The sequence below is a fragment of the Amphiura filiformis genome, chromosome 8 (assembly GCF_039555335.1).
Source record: "Amphiura filiformis chromosome 8, Afil_fr2py, whole genome shotgun sequence".
In the NCBI taxonomy this organism is placed as follows: domain Eukaryota; kingdom Metazoa; phylum Echinodermata; class Ophiuroidea; order Amphilepidida; family Amphiuridae; genus Amphiura; species Amphiura filiformis.
In genome coordinates this window covers 42,779,261-42,802,998 of record NC_092635.1, presented here as the reverse complement: position 1 = coordinate 42,802,998, position 23,738 = coordinate 42,779,261, and the positions used below count along the sequence as shown (strand labels likewise).

The following is a 23,738-nucleotide window of genomic DNA, read 5'->3' as shown; positions in this document are numbered from 1 at the left end:
ATGTGGTCTGAATGCAATAGGATCTCACACTGCTCATCTGTCTTTAACCCCAATAGGTTTCTACATGCATAGAATGACCTTTGAGGGTGTTGGGTACAAAAACTCATCCTCTGCAACTTGAGGTTAAATTTTGAGCTATGGTTGTTGAATGGAATTCATCGAGCTATGCCTTTGGGAATGAGGCCATTATGGCTCATAATGATTTGGAAGCAAAATCTAATGCACTTTGAGGAAATTGTGAAATGATAGTTTTGATAAGAATAATAAACTTTTAAGTTAAGGAATCGGACAGCAACGTTCGCACAGTATTTTTGGGGGGACCTGTGAGTACATCAGGCATATCAAATTGCATTATAAATACGAGGAATGTCCTGATGATATCAAATAATTTTGATATTTTTTGTAATTCGCGATATAATACACATTTTATGGCAAATGGTTATCGAACCAAATGGTTATCGGACCAAATGGTTAAAGGACCAAATGATTATTGGACGTAGTGGATATATATACCTAATGGGTTTAGACGAAATGGATATTTGACCAAATGGTATTAGACCAAGTGGCAAATCCCCAAATATCCCAGTAAAAGGTACAAGATATGCGAATTTTTACACCCACTCCATCCATTCCGTGAATAATATGATGACATTTATGTCCCTTTCCAACGAAACCAGGAACCTGCCAACATTTAAAATGTTGTTCTCGTACCATTTATAATATATATTTAAAGATATGACACATTTTGACCAGGGTTTCTTGCAAATTGATGGGAATGTAATTATGAGTAATAAAGCCATTCCTCCAATTATACACAGTACTAAACACCCCTACATGTCTTTATCTGAAAATTAGGTAGGGTAAGATGGGGTAAGTGGAACACTGGGGTAAGTGGGACACTTACTATACTGTATCTTCATTGCAGCACTAAATCCACCAATACGAAACCGAATGGTGACTTACCCCATTGCAAATATGTATGTTATAATTTCACTGCTCAATATTGGAGTTTATTTGGTATTTGAGCTGCGGAAGATGCTTGAGACCAACACTACCTTGATGTGGCGGCCAACTATGAGGAATTATACTTATTTATTACCTAATATTTGAAAATCTTTGCTGAGAATTATAGACAAATTGAGAGATAATATATTTCATTTACCATAAAAAATCATGCTTTTTACAAGCCTGATAACAGAAAATCATGATGAAATTAGGCAAGAGCCAATTAGTGCCTATTTAGTATGGTGTCCCACTTACTCCATCCACTTGGGGTAGGTGGGACAGTGGTTCTTGAAATTAATTTTTGATTCAAAAAATAACACAAGTTAAATTAATTTAATGTAATAATATCATGTGTCATATTTACCCCTACCCAGAATGTGTCCCACTTATCCCAAAGTGTTTGCATAATTATATAAGTGTCCCAATTACCCCATTTTACCCTATACCTACTTTTCTGGGTTTACGGGCTACATTAATGGATTCTAATACTTCGTCTTACCCACATACTCGTATATTTCACATACGCCACATAACCACTACCAGTTAATGGAGCAATTGCAAAAATCCATTGAAAGCGCCATGTATGTACGAATCTGAAAGCAGCAATATCAAGAATAAGTCATGATGGGTACGGTCCCAGCAAACACAAAACGTTTTCGACATCATTCGCAAAAGGTTATAAAAGGTTGTCAGAAAACGTTTAAATGTCGGGTTATATAAAGGGTATATTAAGAGTATAGAACGTTTTCATAACCTTAAAAACATTTTTGATAATCTACTGCTCAGCAAACAAAAATGTTTTACAGAAAACGTTTAAATGTCGGGTTATATAAAGGGTATAAAAACGTTTTAATAACATTTCAAAAACATTCTTGAAAACTTGATACAAAACATTCTAAACATAATGTTATTTTGGGGTTGAAAAAATATTTTGCGAAAAATGTTTGCCCAAAATATTTTCAATAACGTTTTAGAAACGTTTTCATGACCTATATGTAACCCGACATTTAAATGTTATTAAAAGGTTTTGAAAAGAACATTTTAAGAACATTTCTGTATTTGCTGGGTTCAAATATTTTAACATAATGTTATTTAAGTATTGACACAATATTTGGCAAAAATGTTTGCAAAAATAGTTTACAATAACATTTTTTGAGAACATTTTAAAATATTGTTGTAGTGTGTTTCATACAAAACGTTTTAAAACGTTATCATGACCTTTATATAACCCGACATTTTAATGTTATTAAAACGTTTTTACCTAAACCAAAAGCCAAAATATAACTTATTTAAAACGTTTTAAAAACGTTTTTGTGTTTGCTGGGGTGTTTGTCAGTAATGCATTTTTATCATGAATCTAATTGCAAAAAACCCATCTATCTATCTATTTATTTATTTATTTATTTATTTATTTATTTATTTATTTATTTATTTATTTATTTATTTATTTATTTATTTATTTATTTATTTATTTATTTATTTATTTATTTATTTATTTACTTTTTTTATTATTATTCTTTATTTCGTTTATTGTCCTTCCATGGTGCATTACCATTAACGTCAGACAGGAAGAAAATCTGTAAAAGAAAGTGGAAAAATAACTGTAAAAAGAATACAGTAAAAAGTGTTCAAAATGTGTAATAATTGCGTATTTATTTCCAAAGTTAATTTACTGCGTATTATTTCCTTTAATTAGAGAGGTTGCGATTCCCTATTCTATTCAAATCACTCTCCGGTGACGGAGGGGGTCGCTTATTTAGCCAGTATTGAAGATTCTGTACGTACGAAAACAACGTGTGGGTAATGACGAAAATGCACACAATTCGTCGCTAGCAACGCATAGTAGTAACATGCGTACACGACAAATGCAAAATACGTTCATTTGTCCGTATTAAGTTATTAGAGAGGTTGCAATTTCCATACGCCGTGATCGTACGTCCACCTATCTATTCAAAATCACTCTCCTGCGAAATTGCTTATTTAGCTAGTATTGAAGATTATGCACGTACAAATAGAACGATCGGACCATGATGCACTTATGGTCCATGGCAAGCCCGATTCGACCTTTGTGGCATTAAACCCAGTTAACAGGAAATTAATCCAGTAAATCGATTCAATAAAGCAAATAAGCTCATGCATTCGATCACTAACGGCAACCAGCTTCGGTCGATTACCCCAGCTGCAGCGTGTGTAAACTCTAATTTGCATAGAGGCTGTACGTGAAATTATTGATTGGCTCCAAACAAAGGATTTGAACCGGTGCACGTAATCATGGCGCAGTGCAGTCCATTCAATCAAATGTTGTCATCAACCTATTTGATCGCAGTGCATTGTTATGTGTGTGAGACGAACTGTCGCGGTTGATTGCAATCAAACAAACGATGTCTTATGTATTACTTTGTTCCGTGATGAAAATCGTGATGTTTTATTTAATCACTCTCGAAAAATGTATTTCTTTTGTAGGCCTATTACTTTGTTTTGTGATGAAAATCGTGATGTTTTATTTCATCACGCTTTAAAACAAACGATTTCTTATGTATTACTTTGTTTCGTGATGAAAACCGTGATGTTTTATTTCATCATCACGCTCTAAAACAAACGATTTCTTATGCATTATATTTGTTTTGTGATGAAAATCGTGATGTTTTATTTCATCACGCTCTAAACAATAATTATAGTTACATGCATTTCAAGAAAAAATCTTATTAAAACGGTAGGCCCTATGTTGTTTAGAAAAAATGTAGAAAGTGATGATGATGATGATGTCGATGATGATGATGATGATGATGATGATGATGATGATGATGATGATGATGATGATGATGATGATGATGATGTCTCCAAAAGTGTCCCGGTTTTTTTTTCTTGCCCTAAATCGTGCGTATCTATTAATAAGGCACTTCAATAATCAATAATCAGTCCCGTGACGGCCTCCACTAACTAGCTAGTTAACTTGGGTTATGGGCCCTGATTTTCATGTTCACTGTCACTTACTCATCAGCGAAGTACGACCCTTTGTCAATTACCTACAGTACCAAATTTCGGCATACTATTTAAAAACTCATCATGATGATCGAACAGAGAGTACTTTAAATGTAGCTTGTACCGTTTTCGTGTGGCATTCTTCAGAAGTGAGCGGTCCGTTTACCAACATTTTCGGTCAAATCTCCATTCAATTAACACGGGATTTGGCTAGCTATGCTTTGCCCTCACTCACTGTTTTACCAAAGTACGAATATTTCTGAACATCTAACCTAGCTGTAATTTTAGGTCATGTTAGAGAAATATATTTGCTAGAAGTTTTTGAGAGTACTTTTAATATTGGCCGGTTACTTTTCACACATTGACGTTAACTAGGCAAATGCCTATCCTTTTAACGTGGCACGATTTGTAGAGGTCACAGCTCAATGGTGAGAGCACTGTGTATTGTGTATAGGAAAACGGACAGTAACTGCAGTATGCAACGTAAAAATGCATATTTGTCCGTTTTACAAGATATTAAGGGGGTACTTCATCCATTGCATTTTTGTGCATTCTGTGAAGAAATGAGAAAAAATTGGACTAAGTGGTATGCAAAATGAATCGGCAAATCTTCTAGTCCAGGCAATGGGTGTAGTATCTCTTAAAGACAGTCAAGAATGTGAACATACGAGGGAAAGGCTAACTATTAATATGATCCATTCAAAAGTAAACATTATTATAAAGCAAAAGTGAGGTGTGAAAATTTGACTTCATTCATACTTGCGGCTCATACATGCAGATTGTCCATTGAAATACGTGAGATCGGCAGAATAAAAAAGAGATTGCGGTTTGCATCTTTCATACAAACTTCCATGTGTAACGCACAGAGGACGTTAAAGTTGACAGTTTTGTTCTGCGTCACGTGATTCATGCATCGCGACTAATTTTCCCTACGAAAAAGTATCATTTTGAAAATAAAGTCTTGATATCGTTATGAATTCGGCTTTTGGTAAATTCATGTTACGCATGCATTATGTTTAAATTAGGGATCAATGTTTTACCTATAGAGGGCAGCATATCAATATTTTTAACGGTTATCCTCGTTGACCGTACTGCGATGCACCGTTAGCTAACACTATATGCTGCCCTCTTTTGATTACTTTACGCTGTTATCATCTGATCTACGTTAAAATTGAGCCCGTGATTTGACCTATATACCGGTATACCGACCCCTCGGGTGCCAACCAGTAGAACGGATATAGCAGGCCACATGTGTGACCCATTGGTGAAATCAAAATTCGACCGGCGGTCGATCGCCGGTTCCATCCGGTTGGGGCCGGTTTCTATTGTTCTAACCAATAGAATGCGGTTCAACTGCCGATAACTGGCAGTCAAGTTTTCATTTCATCCCCAACGATTTAGTGCGTATATGTAAAAGTTTGGCATGATCAAGCAAATCTGATCACGTGGTCTTGCAAACGCGTCCTGCTGTATGGTTTGTATGGTTTAGTAGCGTTAGGGTTAGAGTAGATATTAAGACCCGGACATAAGCCCTAAGATCGCTAAATATCTTATTTGTCGCGTTGTGGCCCCGGGGTTGTGGCCAACACAAACGTTGGTGTCGGTCTAGTGGAAGGTGTATGGATCATCGCAATCTCTCTTACAAGGTCACAATAACTTACCACACCAGCTGTCATGGAAAAGCCGGCCCCAAGGTGCCCAATCCATCCAATGCCATTCCCGGAACACTAAGCACGCAAAATATAAAACTGTCACTCCACATAATAGCTTAATGGTCAGTGACTTTTCCCCATCAAAATGATGAAATCGTCGGATAACCTCCCGAGACAGTTTGATCCCATACACGTCCCTGTGTAAAATAAAAGTCGATATTTTGTCACTGAAATTATCTATATTAGCTAAAAAGGAACATTTTCAGAGTCTTGTCTAATGCAAACACTTTTACATCAACGGCACTCGTCATCTCGACGGTGCGTTCAAATTAAATCAAGTTAAAGGAAATACAATACTGTAGGCCAACATATCGAATTTTCCTTGTTAAAGGGATACAGACTTCACAGCCAACGTCACGGGCTTTGAATGCTGTGAAATGATGTAAACTGAGTGCGTGGAGGCAACTGGCACGTACGATCTGAGGACAGTGACGCCACGTTTGACCATGAGTCGACGCAGGCTGCAGCGTCATTTTAAACTACTAAGGGCTCTGGTAACAACGTTTGCAGTATTTTTGTGGGACATGAAAGCACATCAGACATATCAAATTACATTCTGCATATGAATAATGTTCTTGTGATATCAAATAATTTTGATTTTTTTTTTAATTCGCGATATATAATACAAATTTTATGGCAAACTTGATTAAAAATTGATAATTTTGACATTTAACAGTCCTCGAAGTAAAATTCCTAAATCTAATGATATTCACTTAAAGTGTATGTAGTTTGGAAGAAAAATCTTTCGTATTGAAGATCTAGATTTTCCCCAAAAGATCTTAACCCAAAAGGTCTTTTGGGGACAAAAATGTGTATCTTCAAACGAAATGTCAAAATTTTCAAATGATTGTCGGCTTTTCCTCCCAGCAACATACACTCTAAGTACATATCATTAGATTTTAAAAATTTGACTTCGAGGACTGTTAAATATGAACAAAAATAAAATTATATCGCCAATGTCAAAAATTCAAAATTATTTGATATCATAAGCACATTTTATCGTAGTCAGAATTCAATTCGATCTGATGTGCTCTCATGTCCCACAAAAATACTTTGCAAACGTTGCAACTAGAGCCCTTAACGGGGGCTAATTAATTATGACGTCCGCCATTTTTTTTATATAACGTCAGCTTAGCTAAGACTTTATTACGATGTAATTTACGTAGCGTTCGAAGCCCCGGATGAAGCCTTTTGTGTAGCAGCGTCATTATTCGTTAGACCCAATAAGGTTTGACCTTTCAAATGCATTGGCAAGGATGTGGCAATGACATTTCAAAAATGCATTGGCAAGGATGTGGCAATAACTAATTTGCATGTGTCCAATTCTTACGTTAGATGCATATTGTTATTAAAATGACGTCGTGACCTTGCTAGGGGCGCTAATAATATCCACATACAGGGCTTGACTCGAATTCTATATTGGGTTAAATGTGCGATTAAATACCTGTTAAATGATCAGCTTTCCATAGTATACCATTATTATATCGCTATAAAATAAATGTAACTGTTCAATTAAACTTCAATTTGTATGTGATTTTTAGCATCTAAATTGCTGAGCTCGGGTGAAGTCTAGCTGAATCTAGCAGTGTCAAATTCTGCTGCATCAACCCCATCTGGATGATAGAATTATAATAAAAAATATTGAAGCCTAAAAGATAGGTGTGCAGTAAATACGATTTATGTTAAATGAGTATCGAGTATACACACGAACTAAATGTAAACCAGCCGCCAATCTTAAAATACTGCAGGTTGGACCACGCCACATGCTTTTCAATCCCAGACACGTCAATACTTTACACCACATTTCGCCATACTGCATTCTAGAAACGCTTGCTGTTAGAATAAGAAAAAATTTAATGCTAAATTATTGCACATTCTAGGGAAGCGTGGTTACCGTTTTGAAATAACCGAGTGAGAGGGTTTTCAAGAAAATATTTTCCTGTCAAAACTGAAGCATCCTCTGTATAAAAGAAAATATGAATATTAACTGCACAATGCACATCATATATAACGATTCGTGATACCCAATTGTGGCACATTTGAGGTCGTTTATGAGGCAGAGAATTTTATTTCAATTTTATATACGCCAAAATATTTTTTTAATTAAGCAAGAATAAGGATAGAAAAAACGTTGAAAATTCTATGTATAAATAACATTAGACCCGGCAAAAGATTACTGTGTCGTTTTTATGGTAATCTAATCTTTTATTTCCTGAAGAAACATTTGGGGTCTAAAATGGATTTTTCATGTAATTGATAAAAACATCGAACGTGTATACAAGAAAAATGGTAGGTTACTCTATAGTATTTTATCGATATAATGTATTGTCCATATAGACGCGCATTTATCATGTTTATTGTCGGATTAAGAACAATTGAGCGCTATTAATACACATTAATGTTTTTAGGCAAATAAAATTCCAAAATATGGTACGTTTTCTGCTTTTGCTTGTCACGTGGTAGGCCTATATTGAAGTTGCGATTATATCTTCAAATAAGTTTCATAATAGATTCCATCAAGACAAGTGGCCGAGTGGTCTAAGGCGCTAGGCTCATAGAGCATATCCAAAGCGGCGTGGTGCGCCGTGAGTTCGAACCCCGCCTCTGCCAAACTTTAAAAGAAGTAAAATTAAAATTTAACTTTTTTTAAATTTCATATTGGGGAAATGTGACTGGGAGAATTTATGTATGGCGTGGAGTGGTGTGTCAATACTTCAACCTCAGTGTGACCTCAGTCAGACGTTTTTGATCCATTTGTGCTTTACTAACCCCGTAGTCACTATTGTGTGATTTTGTTACCTACCTATAAAATCAATAATTCATGCCGGGAGTCAAATACCATTAAAATTAATATTTTTCACAGGACAATGAGGAGGACATGAAATATGAACACACAGACAAATACGGCGCCATAATGCATGGTCACGTGAGGTATCACATGTTTTTGTGACTTCAAATACTCACTTTTATATCTGTCATGCATTTGCGTCGTATTATTCTCAGTAAGTCCTAATTTCTACATTACTATAGAAAAAAGACATTTCCTTATATTCACAGGCGCCAATCAGCACAAAATGATGTTTTTGATGAGTTATTTATTGGGGGGGCTATTTATGATTTTGTACAGATTGGCGCGTGTGGATTTTAAAAAGTTAATTTTAATGCCTTAACTCAAAAAATAATACAAATATCAAAATAAAAATTAAAAACTTTCTGGAATGGAGTATCGAGATTAAGAAAAAAAAATAAAACGTCAAACATTTTTGGAAAGAATGTTATTTGTGTGTGTTATGATGTACCCAAAACATAATTGCCAAAAATCTTTGTGGTTTTCTCCATAATTGTTGTTTTTATACCAAATCTGTATTTACATTTAGATTCCTCGATGTCTTTAACTTTAAAAAATGTATACTTTATTATTATGTCTAGTCGTGCTAAAGTTCTGAGAATGCACACTCAGCTGCCTTAACCTGTTTGCAGGGGCGTAGCCTTCTTTCTTGGTGGGGGGAGGGGGGAATTTGGGGGGAAAAGACAAAAAAATGTCCCGGTTACATCACTTTGACCCGGTACTTTGACTTTGAGTTTCCAAAAAGGGGTTTATCTATATAAATAAAAGGAAGTCGCTAAATCTTGTGCGCGAATAGACTCAGAGATGATTTCACTTTCAGCTCTGATTTATTCGTACATTGATCGGGTACATATTGCCATTAAACCATCTGAGGTTCATTTTGCAAAATTGATGGTAACTAAGAGAATAACATAAAAAACTGTCGTGTTGCTATGCAAAATCGCATGCAGTGGCATTGTGGGTAATAAGGACAGTGTGAACCGCGTAATAATATTTCCATTAAAAAACCATACGCAGAGCAACATTGCCCTGTTTTCTGCCAACTGCGAGGTGGCCAAGAAATGATTCAGGCTATCTAGATGCACAACATCGCGTACTTTAACAATGATCTTACGAGCTTTTCGCCCCTACGCAGAGCTACGCACCCCATTTTCCGCCACTGCACCGAAGTTGGCAGCCAAGAGATTAAGGCTACGTCGCGTGAATTTTATTATTTATTCTAGGCCTATGAATCGTCGTTTAGTTTTACAGCCAAATTCATACGGGAGATTAAGGAATATACCGGGAACGCATTGCACTTTATTTGGTTGAAAACTGTCAAGACCAAGAATTGGCCTCAAAATCAGTGAAAATATGGTTAAAACCGGGGTTTTTTCCCGGGATTTTTTGTTGTCAAAACTCAGTGGTAGCGCGTACCGTAACTAACTGGCATGGCAGCAGCGCGTTGGCGTTAGTACGTCGGCGTACTGAGCAATGTGACGCGCACGTACGGGGTGCATAATATGCACAGACCAACTTTCCGTGCCAGAGAAATAGAAAAGAAAAGAAAGGAAGACAAAACTGAAAAGGTAGGCCTATGGATGGGTCGGGTTGTGGATTATATGCATGGTACTGGATTCGATTAAGAGATTACCCGCCAAGATGATAAAAAATCGTGAGGATACGAGAGGAAAGATAAATAAATAAATAAATAACTCATGTAAAAAAACTAAAATAATGAGAATAGAATTAAATAGATAAAATTCAAACGGGAAATCACAAGCTAAGCAGGAAATATGAAAAATGGGAATAAAACGTAGAAAAAAGCCAAAACTAAAAGGAGAAATAGTAGATTTATAAAATAATGCATGGAAACGGGGCTCAATAAATGAATAACATGGAAACGGAAATCACAAGCTAAGCAGCATGGGAACAAAATAGACCTATGCAAAAGAAACTGAAGAGAAAGAAAGGAGATAAATGAATTTAAAAAAAAAAAAAAAGAAGAAGACAAAAAAGATACGGGTAGGCCTATTATACTGGTTATGGTTACAGTAACTAAATGAAACGGGAGCAAACTATTAAGAGGGAAAGAAAGAAACTAATCAGGAAAATTAAGGGGAAAAAAGAAGTTAAAATTAGAAACTAATCAGGAAAAATAAGAAACATAAATAACAACTGAAGGAAACGGGAAATCACAACCTAAGCAGCTAATAAAAATGAAGCTATAAAGGGAAACGTATAAGAAAGGATAGATTTAGAAAATAATGGGAATGGGGTTAGGCCTAGATAGATAAATAACATGGAAACGGAAAATCACAAGCTAAATAGCATTTTGTTTTAATGGAAACAAACTAGGCCCGTGCAGAAGAAACTGAAAAGAAAATGGAAATGCAAGAAGGGACAGGTTTAGAAAAATAAAATTTACCTTTCAATGATTCTACCTTTTCAGTAATTCCTCCTGTTTTAGTGATCGCTCCCATTTACTCATCTAGCGGGGACCCGCGCGAAGCGCGGGTATCCCGCTAGTTTTGAAAATGTGGGGGCGTATATTTTGTCTCCTTTCCTCGTTTCTTTTCCTTTGCCTTCCCGATTTTCTCTTTTATTTTTGTCAATAGGGGATTTTGCTACACGTATTCAACGCTACTGCTTGTTTGCGCTCCAGAGCTTCTGGAGATGGCTTATAACAGAGAATTGTGGCATGACATGATCGTCAACGTCTTAGGATATGGCACCTAGAGAGAGAGAGAGAGCTTGTTTGCGACCATTGTCGGGAATGGCAAGTATATTGCACAATAGAACAGAAAAACCTGGTTTTTCGTCGAAAAAACCTGGGTTTTTTTCAATCGAAAAACCTGGGTTTTCGATCGAAAAAACCAGGCTTATCAATTTGATTGTCAGAGTTTTTTGAAAAACTTGGTTTTTTCGGTTGATAAACCAGGTTCAAACACTATGACAATCGAATCGATAAACTTGGTTTTTCGATTTGATAAACCTGTGTTTTTAATCGAAAAACCAGGTTTTTCGAAATTGATTGTCATAGTTTTTCATAAACCAGGTATATAGACCGAGAAACCTGGTTTTTCGCCGATAAACTTGGTTTTTCAATTCGTTTGTCATAGTTTTTTTTTGATAAACGTGGTTTTTCAATCGAAAAACCAGGTTTTTTGAATTTGATTGTCATAGTTTTTGATAAACCAAATTTATCGACCGAGAACCCTGGTGTTTCGCCGATAAACTTGGTTTTTCAATTCGATTGTCATAGTTTTTTTATAAACCTGGTTTTCCAATCGAAAAAACAGGTTTTTCGAATTCGATTGTCAGTTTTTGAAAAACCAGGTTTATCGACCGAGAAATCTGGTTATGCCTTTTTCGAATTCGATTATCAGTTTTTGAAAAACCAGGTTTATCGACCGAGAAACCTGGTTTTTCGCCGATAAACTTGGGTTTTTCAATTCGATTGTCAGTTTTTTGATCAACCTGGTTTTTCAATCGAAAAACCAGGTTTTTCGAATTGGATTGTCATAGTTTTTGAAAAACCAAGTTTATCGACTGAGAAACCTGGTTTTTCAAAAAACTATGACAATCCAATTCGAAAACCTTGGTTTTTCAATTGAAAAACCAGGTTTATCATTGAAAAAACAGGTTTTTCTGTTCTATTGTGCAATATACTTGCCATAGTCGGGTACAGAGCAGAGGTTCTGTATACTAGAGCTAAATTTGATCGTATAGTTGCGCAGGCATCCAATACTCAAATGCACTAAAAAAGAGAAACACATCCGTATTGTCCATTGCCTATACACTTTATCCCTTTGTTTCAGTGCTTTTATATTTATATTTTAGCCAAAAGACAAATGTTTTTCGTAATTGTTCTAGTTTTTGACAAATTAAAAAAAGTTTTCGAATTCTGAAGGTGCAGATTATTTCTAATCAAAAATGCTTATTTGCCAAAAATTGACCATTATGCTCGGCATAACTTTACGAGATAGAGCCAGAAACAGTGAGTTAAGAAGCAAAACAGGAGTCAAAGACATCATGGAAAGGATTGGTGAAGCGAAATGGAGATGGGCAGGACATGTGGCAAGAAAAAATGACAATAGATGGACAAAAAGAATCACCGAATGGCAACCAAGAACGGGAAAACGTAGAAGAGGAAGGCAAAGACGAAAATGGCGAGATGACTTAACAACATAATTATAGAAGTACCACTTGGGCAAGGGATGCGCAAAACAGAGAAAAATGGACAATTCTTGAATAGGGCTTCATACTACAGAGGATGAAACAGCCTAGGTGAGGTGAGACCATGTGCAATGCCTTCCAAGGCCATGCCACACACATAATAATAAAAATTGCGTTTTCTTACCTGCTTCGACTATTTCAGTAAAAACTCTACGGAAGACTCTTGTCCAAATGGTAAGCTTCTTTCACAGTGAGTGGTGATTGACAAAAGTGGTGTGATTACAATAGCGACTTTCAAATGAAGAATGTCGTATCTTTGAAGTTCTAGATAAACTTTCTTAAAATTAGGTTAAACCAGTTTCAAAATTGAAGTAAAATTAGTTCCACTGAAGCGTGTTTGCAAACGAAATGTAGCTATAACTTGCAAGCTGGAGCTAATCAAAATGACTTAGCTGAGTCAAGATACTGTATAATTTATACCATAATGGGGAGCCAAACAAAGGATTAGAGTCAGATTAGTAACATGCATATGCTAAGAGACACTTCGATCCACCAATGAAATCAAAAGTTGATATTCCTTCACCGTATGTAGCCATATTTGGTCAAAAGATGAGACAGAACATCAGCTGAGCATCACATGCGTGAGGAGAAAATCCTATCCCATGGTACTTTTTTGATTCCAAGTAAAAAGTTGCTATTCTATTCTGTTTAGCAATAAAAAGCGTTTCTTGGTTCCTGTGTCTTTGTGTCTAAAGAGGTTTTGTCAGCTTTATCTTTAGATCAAAGAAGCTTTCGACCAACTGATTCATCCACTCCAACTTGAAAGGAAACTCAATCAAAATTTAGTTCTGATTAGAATAAAAACAACTTAACATGATTTATAATGTTCAACAATTGTTTTGTCATTTTACGTTGTTTGAATACAATTACAAGTTGCTATTTGGAAACGAAATCTAATACACTTTGAGGAAACTAAGAAACTGTAGTTTCGATCAGAATAAAACAACTGTTAAGGTAAAACATGGTTTAACATATACGATTGTAGACAAGATATCCCGATTGTAGACAAGATATCATCACAGCATCACCATCTGCTGAAGACGCTAGTCGAACTAGTGAAAACGATCCAGGTGAGCGAAAAATAGTGTAGTGTTAAAGTTAAACTCTTCTATGATGGTTTAAATTACAGATTTTATTTTTTATTGAAAATTGGCTTTTATCAGTTTAAGAAAATCATTAAGAAAAGTATAGTGGCATCATAGATATCGTTATGAATGCGGCAGAGTGACGAATACGCAAAATCGCTGTTCTGAGTAAACGACGTTTAATGTTGGTACCATTGCACCAGTGTTGTGGTTCAGTGTAGTGGGAGCGGGGACATTCTATACTCAATTCACCTCAGATGACCTTGACCTGACCTTCAACATTTTCGCGCTTACACCCATCTTGTCCATAATAATCCAACTCCTACAACTTCCTGTCAACTCTCTCATTCGTGATATGACTCCGAACTTTTAATTAAATGGCTAAAAGTGAAAAATATAGCTCCTGTAATCCCTTAAAGCAAGCCATTTTGTTTAAAATATATTTATTCACTATGTATAATTTACTATTAGTTACAAGCACATTATAATAAAAAGACTGATTATTCAATCCAATCTTGTATTTTCTGAATGCATTGATTGACAAAATACATGTTTAATATATATATTAATATTATTTCATTGATAGCGTTTTCCTTAGTTGTCATCCATAAATAACTATAAATTATCAGTAGCTATTAGTACTAGCCGGTAGCCGGTAGCCTTGCTAATATTTACATTTTTATAGTCAAAAACAGGTACTTTGAGCTATAGTAGTCTCGGACCGGCCCAGACTGCATGGGGCTCAGTCGCAAACATACACGACAGAACCCGGCTGTGAAGGAGATTACGTGCACTATATAACTTTCTTATAATATAATCCGTTTTTGAGTATAATACAAAAAACTCAGATACCATGGATGGATGTATGTGGTGTAACTGACTATATCGTTATGAATTCGGCAGACGGCCGAATCCGGATTCGACTTTTGGTCAATTCATAATAGATGGCAACATATCAATTTCTTAACGGAGATCAGAATGATAACAGCATAATAAGTAATCAAAAGAGGGCGGCATACAGGGTTAGCTAACGGTGCATCGCTAGCGTAGGGCAGTGCGGTCAACGACGATAACCGTTAAAGCATTGATCCCTTGTTCTATAATTCAAAGATAATGCATGCGTAACATGAATTTTTCAAAAGCCGAATTTTTACCGGTGATCAGTGTGAAAAGTAAGCAAAACGCGGCATATACTGGGTTAGCTAACGGTGCGGTGCGGCGCAGTATGGTCGCCGATTATCACCGTTAAAATTGATATGTTGCCCCCTTGAGCTAAATCGGTAATCCCTTGTTCGCTAATTCAAAAATAATTCATGCGTAACATGAATTTACCAAATTCATAACGAATGTTCTAGATGGGAAGTTTTATATAAACCAATTCCAGAGTATTAGCATCTTAGCAAGTGTAGCCTATCTGCGATCTGCAATAGTTCAGCTGATAATTGGAGATAGTGAATTACCACGAGCTCCAACCCCACGGAGGCTACTGGTCCTGTGTATGGATAATTTTTCAAACATCAAGTCTCGTCGTTTCCATTTAACATGTTTAATAATGCTTCTGGTAGTTCTCAGGAGGAGCATTCGGGTTGTACGCTATATGAAAGAGAGAAGAAAAATGCATTATACTGAAATCAAGACTAATCTTTTCCGAAATAAATTGCTTAGAATTAATGATTAGAGGCAAAGATTATCACCACAATGCAAGAAGGGGCAGATGTCTAGAAAAATAGAAGTTACCTTTTCAATGCGTCTACCTGTTCAGTAATTCCCCCTGTTTGAGTGAACTCTCCCAATTACTCATCTAGCAGGGACCCTCGCCAAGCGCGGGTGTCCCGCTAGTCTTACTATAAATAGGGAAATGTATGTTTGTGGGTTTGTGGATATTTCCATGAAAGGCTCCGTCAGTTTAAATCAAAATATCACCAGATTAATACAGGAGATCGGAGACTATACAGAAAGAGCACGGAACTTTATTTAGTTGAAAACGGTCAAGAATTGGCCCCAAAATGAGTGAAAATATGATTAAAACCGGGGATTTTGGTTATAAAACTAGTTGCTAATCAAACGGGTACCTAACTTGCGCGGCGTCTCGTGCTTAATGCGCATAGCGCCATCGCGCGCGTAAACGACACAGAGCCACACATTTTTTACGTGGACAGTGGACATCATAATATGGAAAGGAAAAATACAAAATGGTACATGACGCTGGTACGGGGTTATGATAACGAGTGAACACGTCCGCAGACACGCTATAAGAGGACGTAAAAATACGGCAAGAAGATGTGTGTTTTGTAAAAAGTATATACCACATTAAAGTGGTACTAAAAATAAAAAAATAAAAGAAAGACAAAAAAGGTACGGGTACGGGTTTTATATGGGTTATGGTTTCAGTAACTTAATAAAAACGGGAGCAAAATAAAGAAGGAAAGAATGAAACTAATCAGGAAACGTAAGAAAAAAATCTAAAATAATAAACAAATCAGGAAGTAGAGGGAAAAAAGCTAGCATAATGAGAACAGAATTAAATAAATAACATGGAAGCTAAAAGGAAACGTAAGAAATGGGGTTAGGCCTCATTGAAATAAATAGCATGGAAACGAAAAATCACAAGCTAAAAACATTTTTTAATGGGAACAAAATAGGCAAATGTAGAAGAAACTGAAAAGAAAGAAAAGGAAATGTAAGAGACAGGTTTAGATAAATAAAATTTACCTTTCAATTATTCTACCTTTTCAGCAATTCCTCCTGTTTTAGTGGACATTCCCTTTTACTCATCAAGTGGGGACCTGCGCGAAGCGCGTGTGTCCCGCTATCTTATTATATAGCGAAATGTATAATATGACTTACTGACTATGTGACTCACTGACTTTGTGGGTGAGTAGATCCAAATGTCGCCAAATTCATACGGGAGATCGAGGAATATACGGTTATATACCGAGACGGCAATGACGAAATTTGGTTGAGTGCGGTAAGAATTGGCCTCAAAATCAGTAAAAATGTAGTAAATAAAATTTACTTTTTCAATGATTCTACCAGTTCAGTAATTCGCTCCCATTTACTCATCTAGCGCCGGGACCCGCCAGTTAAACCAGGCGGTGATGGAAGCGATATCGCCAATTTTGAGGTCGCCATTGGATTAACACATAATCATGAAATCTTCACAAATATTTCTAAATTTGTTATGTGGCGTCAAAGCAAAATTATCTTACTCTAAAACCGTTGGGGTACGACAATGTACCACACTGTACGCATGTTAATATTCCATTAGTAATTGCTAACCGTGTATTTGGAATGGGACTGTCAGCCCTGTATCTTCGCCAGCCTCGTACGTCACGTGTTGCGCTTCCTATGCCGCCTGAGTTAAACATAAACACCCAGTTGATCCCCCATCGGTCAGAACAAACATCGGTCAGAACAAACAATCATAAAAAATCCAATTATTTTGGGCAAATAATTTAGACACCGTTTTTTCCAACCCCACCATTTCACTTTGCACCCCCGCAAAAACTTTCCTGGTGCCACCACTGTGAAATAATTAACACCAATCAGGAAATGATGCTTAAAAATACAATTGTTATGAATACACCTGCCACTGAAATTAAAATATCTAAAAATAAGATGTCCCGTGCACTGTCAAGGTCAAAACCGATTTGGACCGATGCACATCACACAATAAATACCGTATACCACAAAAAATACAATTACAAATCTGAACTTTGCAAAGCTTTGTAAAGTTGAAATTTCCTTTTTCATTTCAATTTTTTTGTACAATTCATTTCAAACCTTTTTGAGAATGAATTGAAACGATGAAAAGGGTATTTTCCTCATAATTGCCAACTACTGTATATTTATGAAAGAGACATTGAATCCTTCAGCGTACAAGCTGTTTCAAAATGATTGGTACCCATAAATTCATTGAACATAATATCCAAATAACTGGTAGATTAATTGTATAACAAGTCTTTAACTATACTATACATTCTGAATATTTCAGGAGTATCTAATGTTACATGAATGCAGAATGGTAGAGACAGGCTTTTCAGAAAACATAAAAATCGATGACTACCAAGCATTTTGATACAGCCTGTATTACACAAAATAAGCACAATTATTTGGAAATTTTTTCAGTTTATGTGTCATTAGTACTATTAAAATGTACTGGGGAAGATTGGAAAATTTTTAGTTCATAGGACTACGTGTAGTTCTGGATATTTTCCCAAAAAGGCCTACAATCTTCAAATTGACTCAATTCATAATAGTAATGTATTCTGTTCCCATTCCAGATGAACTAATATTTTTGAATTGAAAAATAATCAATCATTGTGAATTTTAACTTTTATGCCCAGTTAAATGTCGTACTAAAGGATTGTAGGGAGTATATAAAACGGGGACCCCGAAAACGGGGACCCCAAAACGAGGACCCCGAAAACGGGGACCCCTAAAATCACCCATAAAGCTACTGACAAATTTCTAGGGGTCCCCGTTTTTCAACTTTGGGGTCCCCGTTTTACAGATTGACCCAGGGTAATCTGTAAAACGGGGACCCCAAAAACGGGGACCACTATTTTTTCACTCTATTTTAGGACTGATGAGTCTCCAAATCTCGACAAAATATTCACCATGGATATACTAATATTACAAATGTAATTTATGAAAGTAGTAAGCACTTCTTATATAATTGTCCAATATACACAATTTTGGGGTCCCCGTTTTAGGGTCCCCGTTTTACAGATTGACCTAGGGTAATCTGTAAAACGGGGACCCCTAAACTGAGGACCCCTAAAATCACCCATAAAGCTTCTGACAAATTTCTAGGGGTCCCCGTTTTGGGGTCCCCGTTTTACAGATTACCCTAGGTCAATCTGTAAAACGGGGACCCTAAAACGGGGACCCCTAACATTTTGTATATTGGACAATTATATAAGAAGTGCTTACTACTTTCATAAATTACATTTGTAAAATTAGTATATCCATGGTGAATATTTTGTCGAGATTTGGAGACCATCAGTCCTAAAATAGAAAAATAGTCCCCAGTTTTTGGGTCCCTGTTTACAGATTACCCTGGGTCAATCTGTAAAACGGGGACCCAAAAACGGGGACCCCTAAAAATTTGTCAGAAGCTTTATGGGGTGATTTTAAGGGTCCCCGTTTTTGGGGTCCCCGTTTTACAGATTACCCTAGGTCAATCTGTAAAACGGGGACCCTAAAACGGGGACCCCAAAATTGTGTATATTGGACAATTATATAAGAAGTGCTTACTACTTTCATAAATTACATTTGTAATATTAGTATATCCATGGTGAATATTTTGTCGAGATTTGGAGACTCATCAGTCCTAAAATAGAGTGAAAAAATAGGGGTCCCTGGGTCAATCTGTAAAACAGGGACCCCAAAGTTGAAAAACAGGGACCCCTAGAAATTTGTCAGTAGCTTTATGGGGTGATTTTAGGGGTCCCCGTTTTCGAGGTCCCCGTTTTGGGGTCCCCGTTTTCGGGGTCCCCGTTTTATATACTCCCGAAGTAGGTCCCCGTTTTATATACTCCCATTGAAGTATGTTTCATCTTGCAAAACAACTACTAACATTTTCCTTATTCCTTATTTTCTGACATCGCTTGTATTATAGTCAAAGTGGCTACCGACCTTTTTATTTAATGTAGACCTAATACACCTAATTTCGTATCTCACTCAAACTTATTTGAAGTATACATGTAACAACAAAAAGATTAGTCACGAGTTTCAGTTAAAAGGCGTAGTGGATGTACTATGACGGATTACGTATAACAACTCATAAGACATAGCCTATCAAGGAGGGGCCTGTTCGACGTCGAAGTGACGTCATAATCGGATTAACTACCATAGCAATAGATTAATACAATTTTTTAATAGATTGTATTTGTGTATGTCAGCAAACATAGATTGAATACAATACCGCTCTTTTCAAAGATACTTATCTTACAGGTGCAAGTGATCAGCCTTTCTTTGACATCTATGGTTCAATGCATCGGTACCGCGTAAACGTTGTAGTGCGGGGCGATATAGTCAAAATTGTATTCATCTATTGCTATGATAGTTAATCCGATTTACTACGTCACTTCGACAGCGATAGTATTGTCACGCTTCAATAACGTTATCGATCATAGGTTTTTTACTCGCATCCGCACCAGTACACTGGTTGAATACGATATGACGTACGTATCCGCTAAGTGCATCTACTCCACCTCTAAACTAAAACTCGTTAGGCATACTGATACATACGTGGTGGTTGGTCCAATGGTGGATATGATGAGGTGGTTTGAAGTTGCACATTAGGCTGTGGTTGAGACTGAACATACTGCACAGTTTGCACAGTTTGCACCTACATATGTGATGAAACAAGCACGTGATCATTTTGTGATATTTGCCCTTCCTAAATAAGATACAGTATCTAGCATCTTTAATATAAACAAAGACCTATTCTTTTGGAAAATGATCTGTTTTAAAGGTGTTTTTTTTAAAGATTGCACATTAAAAGAATCACGGTTGACAAATTATTGTAAGATCTTATACTGTAGTTGTGGGGATATTAAATCGGGAGATCTTGCAAATGTTTTGGCAATGAACAGTGAAAACATTGTACACATACACCAAAATATTGAAATCAATTCTAATCTTTTTCACACCCAATTATCAAAAATAACATAAAATGTTAAAAGAGCCGTTCACTGAAGACTGCCCTTTATCTTCTGAAAACCAGCAGACCTCGCCTATTTGCTAAATTTAAAGGTTTGGTGGCCGTAAAAGAGCCGTCTACTGAAGACCGCCCCTTGTCAACAGAAAACAATATTTGACAATCGCATAGTGTCCATTTTTTGAGAAGATATATAAAAATGTATATTCAGGGGTAAAATCTACTTTTTAATGTAAGTCGATTTCTTCACTAAAACAGGACTACATTTTGAAAATCAACATGCGTGGATGCCCGTTTACATCTGCCCGCCCAGTAAATTAATGAATGCAAACAATAATTAAATGCCCTAGATCATTACTTAGCAGACTTACAGTTGTTGAAGAGGCGTTTGATGTCGATGAAGAACAACATACTCCTTGGCAGCAAATGATAGACCCAGCTAATGCCACAATGATCTCAACCACTATCGAGATGACAAGCGCAACGTGCATACCATAGAAAATCTCGATCTGTGTGTGAAGAATACAATATTATTATAAGGCCAAAAAGTTTGTCTCAGAACCCCGCGCATAGCTTTTAAAATACGATTTAGCGCGTAGCGCAACGCACCAGTGATTTTTTTATGATAAAACCATCGTAGTTTCCAATACAAATTACATTTTGGCACAAAACCACATACGATAATTTCTGGTAAAATGTCAAAAATAAATACTGCAAGAACTGTATCACATCGTTCGCTCTGAAAATACCGATCTTTAAAACAGCATGCAAGTAACAGATCTGCGAACATTATACAAGTTTGCCGACCTGTTACGGGTCTTATGAGAAGGGGTCACATTTACGGGTTCCTACCTGTGGACAATCCTCATCATCATATCCATTATCTCTGCACTTGTACGCAATCGCCAAAATACTATCAAATATTAATGGAGGAATTGCAAAAACGATAGATATGATCGAAAACGCCATGTATGTACCAATCTGAAGGAGAATCAAGAACGAGTGTATTATGAATTTGCAAAAATGTTTATTTTTATTTATTTATTTATTTATTTATTTATTTATTTATTTATTTATTTATTTATTTATTTATTTATTTATTTATTTATTTATTTATTTATTTATTTATTTATTTATTTATTTATTTATTTATTTATTTATTTATCTTTTTATTTATAACTTACCAAACAACCATTGCCCTTCTTTGATGCAGTACCAAGACTTCCAGACACAATGAAAAACTTGAGAAGAAAATTGAAACAAGTAAAATAACACAACATGCTCAAAGGGTATACTTCAAAAGCATTCAAACCAAAGGATATTAAAGCCGTAACATTTGCTGAGGAGGACGCCCTCAAGTTTCTGTTTTTAATTTTTTTTTTCTGTTGATTGTAATGTACTTTTGTAAACTAACATATCATGCAAAAATCAAAATAACTTACCACTCCAGCTATCATAGGCAAAAAGGCGACACCAAAAACAGTAAAAACAAGACCGAGAAAGAGACTACCACCATCTATGTGGTCTTCAATGGGTAAAATTCCAGGAAAAGAAAGTACGCCAAATGTAATGGTAGCCACTCCGCACACTAGCTGAATAGCCCCAGTAACCTTTCCCCCAGTCTGGTTATATCCATGAGATCTTGACTGAGGTTGGTTAGACGCTGGAGACTGGACAATAAACTGTTGAGGCGGCTGTTGTTGCGCCATGACATGCAATTTTGACGAAACTGACAAAATAAATATTATTTTTTAGTATGAAGCTCGTGGTGACCCTTATTAATTATAGAATACCCTTTTTAATAGAACTCTTACATTCCTCACGGATCAACCTGGGTAAACAAACAAACAAACTAACTATAAATCCTAACCCTAATCCTAAACCTTATCCCTAAGTCCCTAACCTTAAATCATATCACCTAACCTTAGACAGACAGTGCCAAGGGTATAGAAGTTGGTCGACGTCATGGACGGTGCCAATTGAATACACCAGTCACAAAAAGAAACTCGTCAGTTATTAGTCATCTTTGCTGTTCAACAATCTGATAATTTTGGATTATTCTGAAATATGAATTTTGTTAATTGGACTTTGCCTTTTCATTTGACACCCTGTTCATGAAAATCGAACAAGAATTGACCAAGATATGCGCATCCAAAGCCTCAAATTCCAAAATCAAAAATTTACTGGGAACGCATCGTTCCCAGTACACAATGTAACATGCACAATTGCATCGTTAAAATTGCAAGTTTTCATTTTGAGGTTTGAGGGAGGCGCATATCTTGGTCAATTCTTGCTTGATTTTCACGAACAGAGTGTCAAATGAGGAAACAAAGTCCAATTAACAAAATGTATTAATCCAAAATTATCAGGTTGTTGAACAGCAAGGATGACGAGTTTCTTTTTGTGCCTGGTGTAGGTACACTCAACTTCAAGAACCCACAAAATCAGAATGTTAGGTAAACGTTCAAAATGCTTTTACTGCAAAAGCTTAATCATGATCATAACAAAACGCAATTTTATAGTGAGAATATCAACGGTAGGCCTGTAATGTATTATGTTTAAAAGCATTATAATGATATACCGTATAAGCTTCGATCACGCGTATAGAGTTTAATCTTTTACCACACATTTGGAGGTGAATCTTCTATCGTACATTTAGGTTTGAATCTTCCACCGCACATTTAGATTTGAAGCTTTTACTCTGCGCATAGTGTTTAATGGTTTACTGCGCATTTAGACTTTTAGAGAATCTTCTACCACACATCTAGAGTTGAATTATTTACCACATATTTAGAGTTTAACCTTTTACCACACATTTAGAGTCGAATCTTCTACCGAACATTTAGATTTGAATCTTCTACCACGCATTTAGATTTGAAGCTTTTACCCTACGCATAGAGTTTAATCATTTACTAGTTTAGAGTTTTATCTTCTATCACACATTCAGAGTTGTATCTTCTACCCGGGCTTCTACCACGCATTTAAATTTGATCCTGCTACCAGAGTCATACCAATATATAAGTTCTATATTATTATAACATAACTAATAATAATAATACCATTATCATACTTACCTTTTAAATAAATCCAAAATAATTGCGCGAATTGTTAATCCAATTTAAGATTGCTGATGTGATCGTCTGCCTGGTATTATAGTGACAACAGCGATGATACATGCCTATAAGCTTTCAAGTTCATTGTTCAGCTACAACTTTAACAAA

General features: G+C 36.0%; 1 protein-coding gene across 2 annotated transcripts in view; it reads right to left on the bottom strand.

Annotated features, from left to right (window-relative positions):
• The window catches only part of LOC140159069 (uncharacterized), a 77,640-nt gene extending 53,902 nt beyond the window's left edge, over positions 1 to 23,738 (bottom strand). The window contains exons 1-7 of one of the 2 annotated variants that reach the window (XM_072182399.1): positions 23,592 to 23,738; positions 21,960 to 22,246; positions 21,702 to 21,758; positions 21,370 to 21,498; positions 20,893 to 21,026; positions 20,106 to 20,200; positions 15,396 to 15,443 (exon numbers count right to left, since the gene is read on the bottom strand). In XM_072182399.1, the coding sequence (XP_072038500.1) occupies positions 15,397 to 15,443; positions 20,106 to 20,200; positions 20,893 to 21,026; positions 21,370 to 21,498; positions 21,702 to 21,758; positions 21,960 to 22,226 (729 nt within the window). In that variant the 5' untranslated portion in view covers positions 22,227 to 22,246; positions 23,592 to 23,738 and the 3' untranslated portion in view covers position 15,396. Of the gene's footprint in view, positions 1 to 15,395; positions 15,444 to 20,105; positions 20,206 to 20,888; positions 21,027 to 21,369; positions 21,499 to 21,701; positions 21,759 to 21,959; positions 22,247 to 23,591 lie in introns of both variants that reach the window. The other variant, XM_072182398.1, reaches the window with a different exon arrangement.